This window comes from Camelus dromedarius, chromosome 17 (assembly GCF_036321535.1).
Source record: "Camelus dromedarius isolate mCamDro1 chromosome 17, mCamDro1.pat, whole genome shotgun sequence".
Lineage (NCBI taxonomy): Eukaryota > Metazoa > Chordata > Mammalia > Artiodactyla > Camelidae > Camelus > Camelus dromedarius.
The window spans coordinates 1,931,498-1,945,127 of NC_087452.1; the positions used below are offsets into that span (position 1 = coordinate 1,931,498).

The 13,630-nt window shown below is 57.3% G+C and overlaps 1 protein-coding gene across 1 annotated transcript in view; it reads left to right on the forward strand.

Moving 5' to 3' along the window:
• Positions 1 to 13,630, forward strand: part of CFAP92 (cilia and flagella associated protein 92 (putative)) — a 51,576-nt gene that overhangs the window by 12,216 nt on the left and 25,730 nt on the right. The window contains exons 6-10 of the mRNA XM_064496173.1: positions 68 to 140; positions 1,233 to 1,354; positions 4,671 to 4,817; positions 8,514 to 8,698; positions 12,499 to 13,397. Coding sequence (XP_064352243.1) covers positions 68 to 140; positions 1,233 to 1,354; positions 4,671 to 4,817; positions 8,514 to 8,698; positions 12,499 to 13,397 — 1,426 coding nt within the window. The remainder of the gene's footprint in view (positions 1 to 67; positions 141 to 1,232; positions 1,355 to 4,670; positions 4,818 to 8,513; positions 8,699 to 12,498; positions 13,398 to 13,630) is intronic.

The following is a 13,630-nucleotide window of genomic DNA, read 5'->3' on the forward strand; positions in this document are numbered from 1 at the left end:
CTCGGTGGGCGAGGGCGGAGCAAGACGTCTGGAGACAGGGCTGATGTCCCCGCTTCTCACCCAGCAGAATCGGAGACCTTTTCCCAGAGCACTGAGGACTGTGAGAAGCTCCTCAGAACGGAGGATCTTGCCACAGCACGGTAAGGACGGCCCCTGCTATTTTGGGGGGTGGGGGTGGAGCCCCCCTTGGGCTAGCCCCAGCGACTCCGGCCAGGGGTCACGTGGACTTTGGGAACGTCAGTCCAGCTGGAGCCGCTGCAGTCCCGGCGAGATGGAGGGATGGAGAAAGGGTGCCTGTGCTCGAGCTCGTGCGGTGCGTCGGGCCCAGAGCTCCTGTGAGGTTGGTCTTCTGCCTCCTTGGGGCCTCAGAACGCTCACTCGGGGGGTGGTGTCACTGTCTCCGTTTTCTATGTGAGGTGACTGAGTGGGCAGCTGACTGGCACAAAGGCACACAACTAGAACTCCTGGGAACCTGGGGAGTGTGGGTGAAGCCAGGGTCCCAGCCCGCCCCTTCAGATGACCGGGTCCACAGCCCTTCCTGCTGGGAGCGCAGCTGCCCCTGCGCTTCCCGGAGCCTAACAAGTTCCAGAGAAGGAGGCTTCTCGGGTGCTGTGGGGACTAGGAGGAGAATGGAGGCCCAGCTGGTGACCTGGGGGGATGGAATGGGAAGAACCAGGAGAACATGTCATTTCAAAATGTTGATTAAAAATTTTTTTGCTTGAATTTATAGATTACTTTGGGGAGAACTGACATGTTGACATTGTGAACTTGTCCCATCCATGGTCATGGTGTATCTTCTCACCCAATTCCTCCCCTCCGTTATGGTTTTCAGCAGGGCTCATTTTCTTCCTGTGGATGTTGAGGGTAATTCCTGTAAATGAATCCCTGGATATTTTAGAGTTTCAGTTGCTTTTATTAAAAAAGCTAGTTTTTCCACCGTGTGTCCTGGTTGGTCAGGAACCGATAGTGCAGGGGGACGGACAGACCAGCGGCCTCAGCGTTCCTGGGAGCTTCTTAGACACGGGGGTCTCGGGGGTCTCGGGGCTGCCCCAGCTTTCTGAACCACGATCTGCATTTTATTCAGGAGCGTTCCCGGGTGATTCGTGTGCACCCTGAAACCTGAGAAGCTTTGGGTTGCAGTCGTGCACAGGTTGTCCAGTAAATAGGTTCTTAGATCCGGTCCTAGACTTTTTTTTCACCTCCATTTGTTTTTCTCTTTATGAATTTTCTAGATGTAATATTTCAAGACCAGCCATTTTTTTGGGAGGGGCCAGCTCGGTCGAGATGAAGGAGTTAACTGAAAGATTGTCGTTTAACAGCTTGTCGAACTTGTTGGAAAAACAAAAATTTCAAAGTAAGTTAGGATGGGGTTTGGGAATTTTGTAGGATAACTGGACCTGGAAGAGAATCAGGAAATGTTTCAAATTCTGAAGGCTTCCACAGATTCTTTGATACCTGACCAAACAGTACTCGTAAGTGAAAAATACTGCATGCAATTTTAGCCAACCTGCCCTAACTCACCTCATCCGTCCGTCCATCCATCCGTCCATCCATCCACCGCTTCCCACCCCGCCCGTGCGCCCGTGCTCCTGGCCCGTGGTGCTGTGTGCATGGGGAGCACTAAGATCTCTGACACCGACCAGAGACTTTCAAGCAAGTCATTCTGACTCTGCGTGGCAGGCGCTGTGTGGGTAGGAGTGTGGGTGGTGGGGAAGCACAGAGGGTGGGGTGTGGAGACGCTCTCTTTGGAAGCTGTTTGCTCCTTGAGGTGCAGGGAATAGCGTCCCAGGTGACAGGAGCTGCTCTCGGGGAAGTGGGTGATCTCAGCGGCAGGCTGCCAACGGGCACGGGTCCTCAGGTCACCGAACCCAGTCCTCGTTCTCGGCCGAGACCTCCTCACCAGGTTTCCAGCCAGTGGCTGGGTTTCCAGCATGAGATGGAAAATTCTAGAACCGGGGCCTTGCTGCCGTCTCCCATTCGTTCAGCGTCACTGCTGCAAATCGTTTCCTCAACCCTCAGCCAGTCAGTCAGTGTGCTGCCCGGTCCCACGCGGAGGCCGCAGCGCCGGGCGCCCCCAGGGCGGGGGGACATGGGGCTGCAGCCGTCCCTCTTCCTCAGGAAAGACGCACCCGCACTTCCCATCTGCACAGCCCGCAGGTCCTGCCGAGGCTTCTCTCCCCAGGTTAAGTAGCCTCACTCCTTCTTGTTGTCCTTTAAGCATGTTAACGAGGTTCTCGAACCTTCCTTTTTCTTTTGAAATGGAGACAGTACACGGAAAAAGGCAAGCACCCTGCGTCCCGCGATTCAGCTGCTACTGTTGGGCCACGCTTCCTTTCTTTCTTGTTCCTATTTTCTTTCTTCTCTTTACAAGAAATGAAAGGTTACAGGTCCCATGTAAGCCCCTGTGCATCCCGTGCTTTTGAGAAGCGCCTGCACGGAAGTCGGTGTGGCCCCCGCCCCCGTCACACTCACACGGCCTCGTGCCGACGCCGGTTTCTGTAGATGACAGAAATGGCTTCCCGCCACACGTCTCTTCCAGCACCTCTTCATTTCTGAGATTATTGTGTTGGCTGTGGGAGCCCCAGCCCCTCTGTCCCAAATTCGGGGGGCGCCCGGCAGGTGGGTGCATGCCCTTCGCACGTGCCGTCCCGCTGAGGGACACCGGCGCCGCCGCCAGTTCCCCGTCACCGCCGGCCCTGCAGTGACGGCCACCCTCGCGCGCCTGCAGGAGGGTCCAGGGCGCCCGGCGGGACCACGGGCGGAGGAGACGCGCCGCCCACCCTTCCCGGGGAGACGCTGCAGGTGTGGCGTCCCAGCCGTCCCTCCTTCCTCTCCCGACGGCGGTCCCGGGAGCTCCCATTGGTCAGCGTCGTCGCCCGGCCCGGCACCGTCGGGCTCCGTCCCAGATTCCCAGTGGGACCCAGAGCAGCTCGGGCGCTTACTTGGTCAGCGTTCCTCGGTCACTCGCCTCGCCCTGTTTCTTCACTGACTGTTCTCTTCTGAGTTTCCATTTTTGCTTACTGACCCCTGAGCTTGCTTTTCAGGTCTTCTGAGTGATCCCGCGTGGCGGGTTTGAGCGCTGTGAGCGTCACGGGCCGGGGTCTGTGACTCCCCCTTTCAGCGCACGTAGGGGTCTTGTTTGTGCACCTGCTGACTTCCTTTCCAGTCTGTACTCTGGGTAACGTTTACAAGCCCTTCTCACCCAGGTGGCAGTCTGGTCTCCAGTGAGTTCTTCTGACGCTTTTGATGCTTTTCTCCCTGGGCTGGCTTCTTAGTCCTCCCGCGAGCTGCTTTCACGTGCAGCTGATGAGGGTCAGGAGCTGTGGGTGGTGGATGGGGAGCCGGCTCTGGGTTTGAATCCCGGAGCTTCGGCGTGGAGCCAGCAGGGTGGCCCAGGGCAGGCCCGCAGGTCTCCACCTCCGCCCCGGGCAGGGCTGCACCTGTGTGACTCTGCATGACACCTGTGCACCCCACTGCAAATTGGGACCTGGACCTGTATTTTGGGACCGAGAGGGCAGCTGGCACTCACCCCAGCCCACGGTCGCTGGACATGGTAACAGTTGCCAAAAATCCAGGCCGTATAAAAGTCCGACTTCTCTTTGTGTGGGCCACTCTGCAGACCCTGCAGACAGCCTCTGTCCATGAGCCGGTGAGTCCCTGGCCACCAGAGCGCCGTCTGGCGGAGAGCTAGTCCGCTTCCGCCCTGCCCGCCTGCTGTTGGTCCCCCCTTCGTGTTCCACCTGTCGCCTGCAGCTCATTTTGCCTGTAGTGTGAGGTGCCCAACAATTTCATTTGCCTCCAGATGGAGAGTTATTATAATTCATTGACAAGTCCGTCCTCACTGATTTGAAATGCCACCTCTGACATATGAGTCTCCCTGTGGGTGTGGGTCAATTTCTGGCTTTTCCCAGAATGGTCAGTTCCATTGGCCTTTTTAAAAAAAAAATTACTAATTTTATTTTTACATGTTTTGGGGGGGCTAGTTAGATTTATTTATTTTGCTAATGGGGGTGCTGGGGATTGAACCCAGGACCTCGTGCATGCTAAGCACATGCTCTATCACTGAGGTACACCCTCCCCCCCTTTCCATTGGTCTTTCTGTCAGGGAACCATAGCTCATGGTTTTAATTACTCCGATTTATGTGTCTCTTCCTCTCCTTTTCCCTCTTGATCTGAGTGGGACGCTGAGCTGGGCGCCTTCAGTAACTTTGCTCACCGACTCCTCCCAACGCCCGGGAGGTAGGGGCTGTGTCCCCCATGTGGCCCGAGAGGGAATCGGGGCTCAGAATGGTTAAGGCGCTTTCCCTTCAGGAGAGAGAGACCCGGTTCTGGAACTTTGGTGGCTCAGCTCCCACGCCCAGCACCGAGGGGAAGAGCTGCCTTGGAGGAGACTCTGATACCCCGTTGTGCTGGTGTCATCACAGCACGTTCTCGGGTGGTAGAGCCGGGGATCGGGACACCCCTTCATTTCTTCCTGCATGTCCCGACAATGGGTCTGCTCTCCACGTTTGGACGCCTCTTTGGTTGCAGGGATGGGGTGGGAGCGCAGAGAACAAACTCTGCCTCCAGGGGGCGCCAGGAACCTTCCCGCATCCCTGCAGCACGTAGGGCAGGTATGCGGCTGGGACGGCAGCTCCTCCTGGTGCTCATTCCTTCCTTTGACTTCACAGTGAGACAGAAGGAACTGGACTGGAGAAAGAAGAGCCAGAAGAGGAGGAAGAAATCTCGAGCAGAGGAGGAAAGTGACTCCAGGATGGCAGGCCAGGGGAAGCAGGGCGCCTTCTCCGTCCAGCTGGCGATAATGCCGCTCCTCGCAGGTAGCCACACCTGTTCCCTGCAGTTTCTGGTTGCTTCTCACGTGTGACAAGAAGGTCCCGAGATGGAATGCTCACGGTTGCTGAGTCCCCGCTCCATGCCACCTCAGCAGAGTGTGGGGGTGACTGTCACCATCATACAGAGGAGGAGACGGAGGCACAGAGAGGTCAGTTGCACTGTCCAAGATCACACAGCGAGTAAGTGAAGCCAGGATTTGAACCCAGGTCTGATTCCAAAGTCTAGGCAAACCTGTGAGAATAATAAATATCAAGTTTGTTTTTAGGGTAGGAGGCTACTTGGTATAAACACGTTCCTGCAGATTTTTACAGGAACATCTAGTAAAGGGAATGAGGACGGGGAGCCAGTATTTACGTCTCATTGTTTACTTCTGTGACAAACTCTGATCCTCCCAGTGAACTGGTGGTGGTGGCATTGGGGTTGATTATTGTCACTACTTTTCCAGTGAGGACTCAAAACTCAGAGAAGTCAAGCAACTTACCTGAGGGCACACAGCTCAGTGCAGAACAGGGGTTTGCTTCTGCTTTGTAAGATTGATCACCATTTATAAAGTTGGTTTGAGAAATAATAAATAGGTATTTATTAGGTCCATATGTTTGGATAATGGAAGGCTCAGAATATATTTTGGGTAAAATTATGTGACTTTGTTTTAAAAAGGTAATGTGTGGGACCCTCTTTCTTTGAGAGAAAGTAATTGCAAGCTTACCTCGCTGTGGGGTTTGGGCCGTGGGGCGAACGCGCGCCCTCTCCTGGCCGGTCTGCGGAAACGTGGGCGGACGCGGAGGGTGAAGCCCCGCGGGTGGGTGTCCAGCTCCGCGGCAGCGGGGAGGTCGCAGTCCTCTCAAGCTCTCGGGTTGCCTTCCATGCGTTTTGATAAAATACTAACTCCTGCGCCTTTAAGTGGATTTTGGAAAACCAGTCCCACCCGAGGAGCGTTTTCAGAGACTCGCATGCGCTCTCCAGCCAGTCCGGCACGTGGCCCTGCCAGGAGCCGGCAGCTTTGGCGGACGCTCCCTTGGTCTGGCGCCCAGAAGGAGCCGGCGCTCCTCCAGGCGGGTGGGCCCCGGGTGACCTGCTCCTCACCTCTGCCGGGAGGGGTTGGAGACGCCTGCGTAGTCTTGGCCCACCGGGTGTGGCCATTTTCAGCAGGGAGAAGCTGAGAGGTGCCCGGGCCCCCCCTCCCTTGAGCCTGCGCCGTCACGGCCCGTAAGGTGACTGTTGCTGCAGCAGCTCCCCCCGCACAGGCTTTGGGTCCCGGCTCAGCCGCTTGTCAGCAGACCGCCTGCCTTCTCCGAGTCTGTTTCCGAGTGTGTAAGCCGGGGGCCGTTCCCACCCCGGTCGGCTGCAGCAAGGCCCCCGGGGAGAGGCTGTGTGTGAACTGTGCTGCGGGGTCCCTGCATGCAGCAGGACTGGGGAGGGGGCGCTGCTGGCGGGGAGGTGGCAGCTGCTTCGCCAGACGTCTGGGTGGGCGGGAGGCAGGGCCCAGGCTCGGCGGTGGCAGCGCAGTCACCTCCCCGTGGCCCTGATGTTGCAGGGCGCGGTGATGGACCGCGAGTGGCTGTAACTCAGCGGTCTGTTGTGCATTTTTTTTGCCGTGAAATAAAATAGCGTAAGCTAATTCCCAGACTAGCATGCTCATTTCCGGTAGGGCCTTCGATGTCGGACTGGGCCGTAGACTTCTTCTTACCTCAGTGGTGCATGCTGTTGGCCAGGAAGCTAGTGAGCGTCCAGAAAGGTTCCGTGTTTGGAGTGAACTCTTTATGTTTTTTTCTTCTATTAATGTCATTTTTATCTTATTTTTTTACTGAAGTGGAGTTGATTTACATTGTTAGTTTCAGAGGTACAGCAGAGTGCTTCAGTTACACACGTACATACATGTATATATATATGTATTTTCAGTCTTTTCTGTTATACTTATTACAAGAAGTTGAGCATGTGAATGCTTCTGTTGACTGCGCAGCGGAGGGGCCACACGCAGCCGAGCAGGCCCGGTTTGGACACTGGTTCTGCTGCTTATTGGCCAAGAGACCTTGGGCGACCACTTAACATCCCCAAGCCTGGCCGCTGCAGGTGCACAAGCCTCACGGGGTCCACCCCCCTCACCTCGTTCCTTACATGGAACCGTGGTTCTCACTGTGGGCATGTGTGCCCCCCCCGGGGGCCACTCGGCACCGTATGGGGACATTTCTGGTGGTCACAACTGGGAGCAAGATGCTGCTAAATGTCCCGTGATGCACAGGATGGTCCCCACGACAAAGAATTGTGTCCCCAAATGTCAGTAGCACTGAGGTTGAGACGCCAGCCCTGGATGGCGGCTGGCACCACCCCAAATTTCTGAATGATGATTTGAATAGACGTTTGCACCAGAGGTGTCTTCTGAACTGGGCAGGCTGAGACAAAAAGGCTTACAAAAGCCTCTAACGCAAGTCAGAATTGGCTGTGGCCTTAGTGAGCCAGTTTACAAGGAGAGGCGCGAGGGGGCAGCCGGGGCCCCCAGGAGATGCTCCCAGCCTGCGCGGACGGTGCGCACACCGGCGGGACTCGTTTGGGAGGCGACCGCTCTTTCTGAGCGTGAGTGGGGGCCGTCGTGTGCCCTGAGACCACATTTACCAGCCTCAAAATTGTCCTCTTGGAGCATGTGCCCCGTGCTGGCAGGGCCCCCGGCCCCACACAAGCCCTCTGGGGTCTTCTTCACCCTGAGAAACGCGGGGTCTCTGCCCTCTTTGTTCCGAGGAAATCGAGCTTCAGAGAGCGGCTAACTTGCAGTTCACATGACGACAAACAGTCAGATCTGGGATTTGAAACTAATTGCTTTTTTTTGCCCTCACCAGTATGTCTCCACCTGGGGACACCTGGTGAAGGGTGTGGCCCCTTCGATGAGAAGTGTCCCCTCACCTGCCAGTGTGTCCTGCAGTGGCTCGATTCACCCCTCTTCCCGTAGTCACCCTGTTGCAAAACTGTCATAGCACGGGGTGCGCCACGCTGGCCTTGGCTCAGACCTACCATGCAGGTTCTGCGGCAACATCCACCCTTTCCTCCCCAAACCACGACAGTCCAGGTGCCCACAGTGGGCACCAAACATAGACACTGGCGTCCCCTGTCCTGGAACGTGGTCACCGCTGGGAGCAGCCCTCCGGGAGAGCTTTCTGCAGAGAAGGGCTGGCTCCGGCACGCCCACGGTGGCACGTGGCTACGGAGCGCCTGAAACGTGGCTCAGGGGACGAAGGAAGTGCATTTTAAATGGTTCTTAGCTCTAATTAACTTAAACACAAGTAGCCACATACGGCTGCCAGCTACCACACGACACAGGTCTAGGGTGGAGGTTCTAGAGGCTAGAATCACGCGGGGAGATTTTAAAAATCCCTGAGGGGAGGCTGCAGCCCAGACCAAGCGAATCAGACTGCTTAGGGGTGGGACCTGGGCGTCAGCCGTCCTGTAGGTGGCTCAGGAAGTGCTCACATCACAAGGGTAAACCGCAGAAGTGAAGTTCCCTTAGGGCCCAGGGGACCCCCGTTTGAGAAGCTGGTGTAGACATGCTGCCTGTCGGCATTTGCCAGTTATTATTTAAGCCTTCCTCCTGGAGGTGTAATTTTATCTTTGGCTCCCAGGTGCCCGAACCCTCTGTGCTCATCTTGAGCCGGCATGAGTGACCATCTGACGCTGTGTGTGTTGCCCTCTAGGACGGCAAATCGTCGTGACTCGTGGCCGTGGGAGGTCTGCCAACATCTTGGATTGTTTTTTGACTTTGGAAACGGAAGTTCCTATCATGACTGAAGAGCAGAAGCGGGACTTAAACCCCCTGACCATCAGGATCAAGTGTGTCTCCTGCCTCCCGACACAGCCCGTGTGCACCTCCGAGCTGGAGGTGAGTGCGGCCCGGCCGCTGCCCTGGGAGCTGCCCTCCCAGCCACACGCTCAGCACGTTTCAGACTTTCTCATTATTGTGTCTGTTACCATGGTCTGTGCGCAGCGGTCTTTGCTGCTACTGCTGTAAATGTTCTGGGGCGCCATGAACTGTGCCCCATGACGGCGAACTTGATCCATACGTGTGTGTGTGTCTGACCGCTGCGCCGACTGGCCGTGCCGCCCACTCCCCGGGCCTCCCTCCCCCAGGACACGGCAGGGGAATTGGGTCAGTTAATAACCCTGTAGTGGCCTCTCAGCGCTCAAGTGAAAGGGTGGGTTACACGTCTCTCACTTTAAATCAAAAGCTAGATGATTTTTTTTAAAGCTAGAAATGGTTAATTTTAGTGAGGAAGGCATGTTAAAAGCCGAGGTCGGCCGACAGCTAGGAAGCCGTCTCCAGAACCTCCGAGTGCCAGGGCGGCAGCAGGTGCTGGGCAGCACAAGTGGCCAGTCACCCAGAAGGTCTTGTTAAGACGCTTACTGAAGGTGCCACGTTACACCACAGGCTTTCCATGTGGATGAAGCAGCCTCCTGCTGCAAGGAGGTGCCGTCGAGGACGTTCACGGCTAAGAGGAGAAGCCAGTGCCTGGCCTCCGAGCCTCCAAGCACAGGCTGCTCGGGGCTGAGGCAGCTGGCGACTCCCAGGTGGAGCCGCTGCTCTCCTGCCACTCCCAAAGTCCTAGGACTCCTAAGAATTGTGTTAAATCTACCCCCCGTGCTCTGTAAGCGGAACGACAAAGCCCGGATGACAGCGCCTGTTTACAGCATGGTTTACTGAGGATTTTCAGCCCACCGTGGAGAGCTACTGCCCAGAAAAAGCATGCCTTTTGGAGTTTCACTGCTCACTGACCACACGCCGGTCACCCGGGCGCTGAGGGAGACGGACGACGAGGTTCACGTTGTTTTTGAGGCCGTGACACTGCGTCCTTTCTGCAGCCCATGGACCTCGGAGGGTTTTCGACTTTCAACTCTTACTACTTAAGAAAGACATCTGGTCAGCCTCTAGCTTCCACAGATGGGATTCCTCTGACGGATCTGGGCAAAGCCAGCTGAAAACCCTCCGGGAAGGAGCCCCCATTCTCGATGCCAGTAAGAGCAGCTGTGATTCTGGGGGAGAGGTCAAAGTATCGCCCGTGACAGGAGCTTGGAAGAAGTTGCTTCCGACCCCCCTGGATGACTCGAGGGGCTCACGGCTCCAGTGGAGGGAGTCACCGCAGATGTGGCAGAAAAGCAAGAAAACCAGAGTGAGGCATGGGGGCTGCAGGTGTGGCTGGACTGCCGCAGCCGCAGGGGGAAGCCTGGAGGCGGCGGGGCTGCTGCCTGTGGGCGAGCAGAGCGCGGTCCCCCGCCAGGGAGCCTCCTCCCGGCCAAGACGCCGCGGAGACGGCTGACGCGACACCCCAGGCTTGGGACGCCGCGCGGCCTTGGCTGGGAAAGCAGGGGCAGGGTCTGAGATGACGGACTCCAATTGCGAAAGACGTCCTCTGGGTAAAATGCAGCCAAACAGCATTGTGGGCTACGTGGACGCTGCTCCTGAAAGGAAGAGCCCACCGATGCAGCAGGCTTCACCGCTGTCTTGTTTCAAGAAGCTGTCCCAGCTGCCCCTCCCTTCGGCCACCTCCACCGCGATCAGCCAGCCGCCACCAGCATCGGAGCGCGACCCTCTGCCAGCAAGAGGATTGTGACTCGCCAAAGGCGCAGATGATGGTTGGCACTTTTAGCAGTGAAGTGTATTTTAATTAAAATGTGTACGCTGCATTTTAAGACATGATGATGTTGCACGCACAGTAGGCTAGAGTGTAAACGTGATTTTAAATGCACTGGGAAACCAAAAACTTCGTGCGACTTGCTTCACTGGGATATTTGCTTATTGTGGTGGTCTGGAGCCCAGCCCCGAGGTCTCCGAGGTCGGCCTGTGTCTTCTTCTCAAGTCCTTTGAAATGTCTTTTTAAGTATTTGCTCATTTTTGAATTAGGTTGTTTGCTGCGTTGTAGGTGTTCTTTATATATTCTGGATAGTAATCCTTACCATTTTGGGGCAATGCTTTCACCTGTTTTGTTGGTCATCTTTTCGTCTTCTGACGGCGCCCCGTGTGCACAGAAGTGTGACGCTCACGGGGCCCGGCTCATCCGGTCGCCCTCACCTGGGCTGCTGGTGCCACAGCCAGGACGACATCGCCACATCCAACGCCGTGAACTTCCTCCTCTGTTTTCTTCTAAGAGTTTTATAGTTTTAGCTGCTGGCTTTAGGTCCTTGATCCATTTGAGCTAACTTCCCCATCGGTGTAAGGTCAGAGCCCGACCTCGCCCTCGCACGTGGACAGCCGGTTTCCCCGGCACCACTTTCCCCCGAGCACCAGCTTTTGTTGGAAAGTTGGTCCTTTGTCCATTGAGTGGTCTTGGCCCCTTTGCCAAAAGTCAGCTGGCCCGTGTGTGGAAGGGCTCGTCCCAGAGGCTTACATTCTGCCTACTAGCCTGTGTGTCTGAGCCGGCACCAGCCCCACGGTGTTTGAGGCGCTGCGGTTGTGGAGGGACGTGCAAGGACTCCCAGTTTGGTTCTTTTTCAGGACTGTTTGGCTATTGGAGGCTCCTTAAGATCCCATGTGAATTTTAGGACAGCTTTTTCTAGTTCTGCAAAACAGCACCCCTGGCTGGAGTTTGGACAGGGAGCGCGTTGAACCTGTGGGTCACTTTGTGACGTGTTAACAAGTCTCCTGATTCGTGGACGCAGGATGTCGTCCCTGTGCTGCTTTTTAAGGTCCTCTTTAACTTTCTCAGCGGTGTTTTGCAGCGGGTGTGTTTTCGTTCAGAAGTGTTTCGTAGGCTTGTTTCTTCAATCTCGTGCAGCAGCGTTGTGCGGTCTCGTCGGCGGGTTTTTGGCCCCCGGGTCCGACGTGCTCCTGAGGCTTTGCTCGTCCTCCTGCAGCCACAGGAGGCGCTGCCCTCTCAGCGCCCCTCCTGGAGCGCTCCCTGCTGGTGTGCAGGAGCGCTGCTGCTGTCTGTGTGCTGATTTTGTGTGCTGCGTTCTTACCGGGTTTATTTAGCAGATCTGACAGTTGCGGTCTCTGCCTGACGTACTTCACTTGCTATGATAATCTCTAGCTGGATCCACGTGGCTGCGAGGGAAGGTTTGCTTCGTTGCTCTCGCAGGTGCCTGGGAGCCTACCGACCTGTGACTGTTTTGAAGTAAATGTCCAGCATCGGTGTAAAATAAATAGTCCACGTGGAGTGTGCACGCGGCCACAAGCTTGTGCAGCGGTTAGTTTCCGATGATAAAATCTCAGCACGTGCGAGGCTCCCCATTTGTGCCCCAACATAGCCCCGCCCCCCTTCCCACCTCGTCCCGACGCCCCCGTAGACCCCGAGCGTCGTGTCGCTGGGGCACTTCATACGCTAAAGGGGACGTGTGCCAGCCCTTCAGGTGTGCGTCTGGAAAATATGAATTGCCTATTGTAAAGCCCCCTCCTCTGCACCTTCTCTGTGCCTGGCCCTGGGATGTGAAGAAGGCCCGTGGCCTGTCCTTGTGGCACTGACCGTCTGGGGAAGACACAGTGACTCATACCTACTGAGTCCCCGTCTCGTGCCAGCCCCCAGCTCGGTGCCTTCCACGTGTCCCCCAGTGACCTTGCAGGGCAGGATCTGTGGAGGAGGAACGTGGGCTGCAGGGGGCCCACCCCCTGCCAGGGAGCCCACCTCGGGGTTGGGGGGAGCGGAGCGCCTGGCGCTGCGCCCCTGACTGCCGTCCCCTGCTCTCTCGTAGCGGCTGTGCATGCCCGTGTACTGCCAGTACCAGTTCCACAAGACCCCGGTGCACAGGACTGAGGGTCAGCCCCACGGGACCCACGTCTACTTCCAGGACATCAACGTCATCTTCCTCGGGGCGATGCACCCCAGCGACCTGCGGGAGTACCTGGAGGGGTCCCCCATGCTGGTGGAAGTTCACGACCGGGACCGCAAGTCAGAGGAGCACTCCCGGAAGCCCACGCTGCTTGGGGAGGACCCCCTGGATTCCTGCCTCAATCTCCAGGTCCACATCTCTCCCGAGGAGACGGAGAGCAACCCCTTCGAGTCCCAGGATAAGATGTGGGACCCGTACGGGGTCGCCCGGGTCAGCTTCGCCGACCTCCTCCTGGGCCACAAGTGCTTGAACCTGGTCGCCCCCGTCCACGGCTGTGAGCCCCGGGCCCCACACCGTGGCCGCGGCGGCCAGGGCAGGAAGGCGGTGGGGCTCCCAGGGCCCCGAGACGGCCTCCCGCACGGCCCGATGCCCTCGGGCCACTACCTGGAGGCCAGCTCCCTGCTGAGGCTGCGGGCGGACGTGGCGGTGCCACTGCGGGCGGGGCCCCCGGCTCCCGACCCCACGGCCTGCGAGTTTGGCCGCGTCGTCTTCGTGTTTGACTCCAGGAAGCTGTCCCTCCTGCACGGCCTCCTGCAGGACATCACCACGATCAATGCCAGGGCCCTGGGGCTGGACTCCCACCCCTTCGAGGACGTCGAGCAGATCCTGTCGGCCTTTAAGATGCAAGTGAAGATCCAGGAAAAGCAGGACCTGGACGTGCTGACCGGCTTCCACCTGCTGGACGGGCGGGTCCACCTCCTCATCCTGGAGGGCTTGGCCGACCACGGCCTGAGGCGGCTGTGGGAGGGCCACCAGAGCCGGTAGGCGCGGGCCGCCTCGCTGGGGATGTGGTGGCGTCCAGGTGGGGAGGGGTGGAGGGGTCTCTAGGAGCCAAGCTCAGGTTCCGTGCCTCTGTCGGGGACGGGATGTTTGTTGTTTTTGTTTTTCCTCCTCTTTTTTCCCTCCCTGGGAGGGGTAGTAACTAGGTTTATCTCTTCTGGAGATACTGGGGATCGAACCCCAGACCTCGAGCATTCTCGGTGTGCGCTCTGCC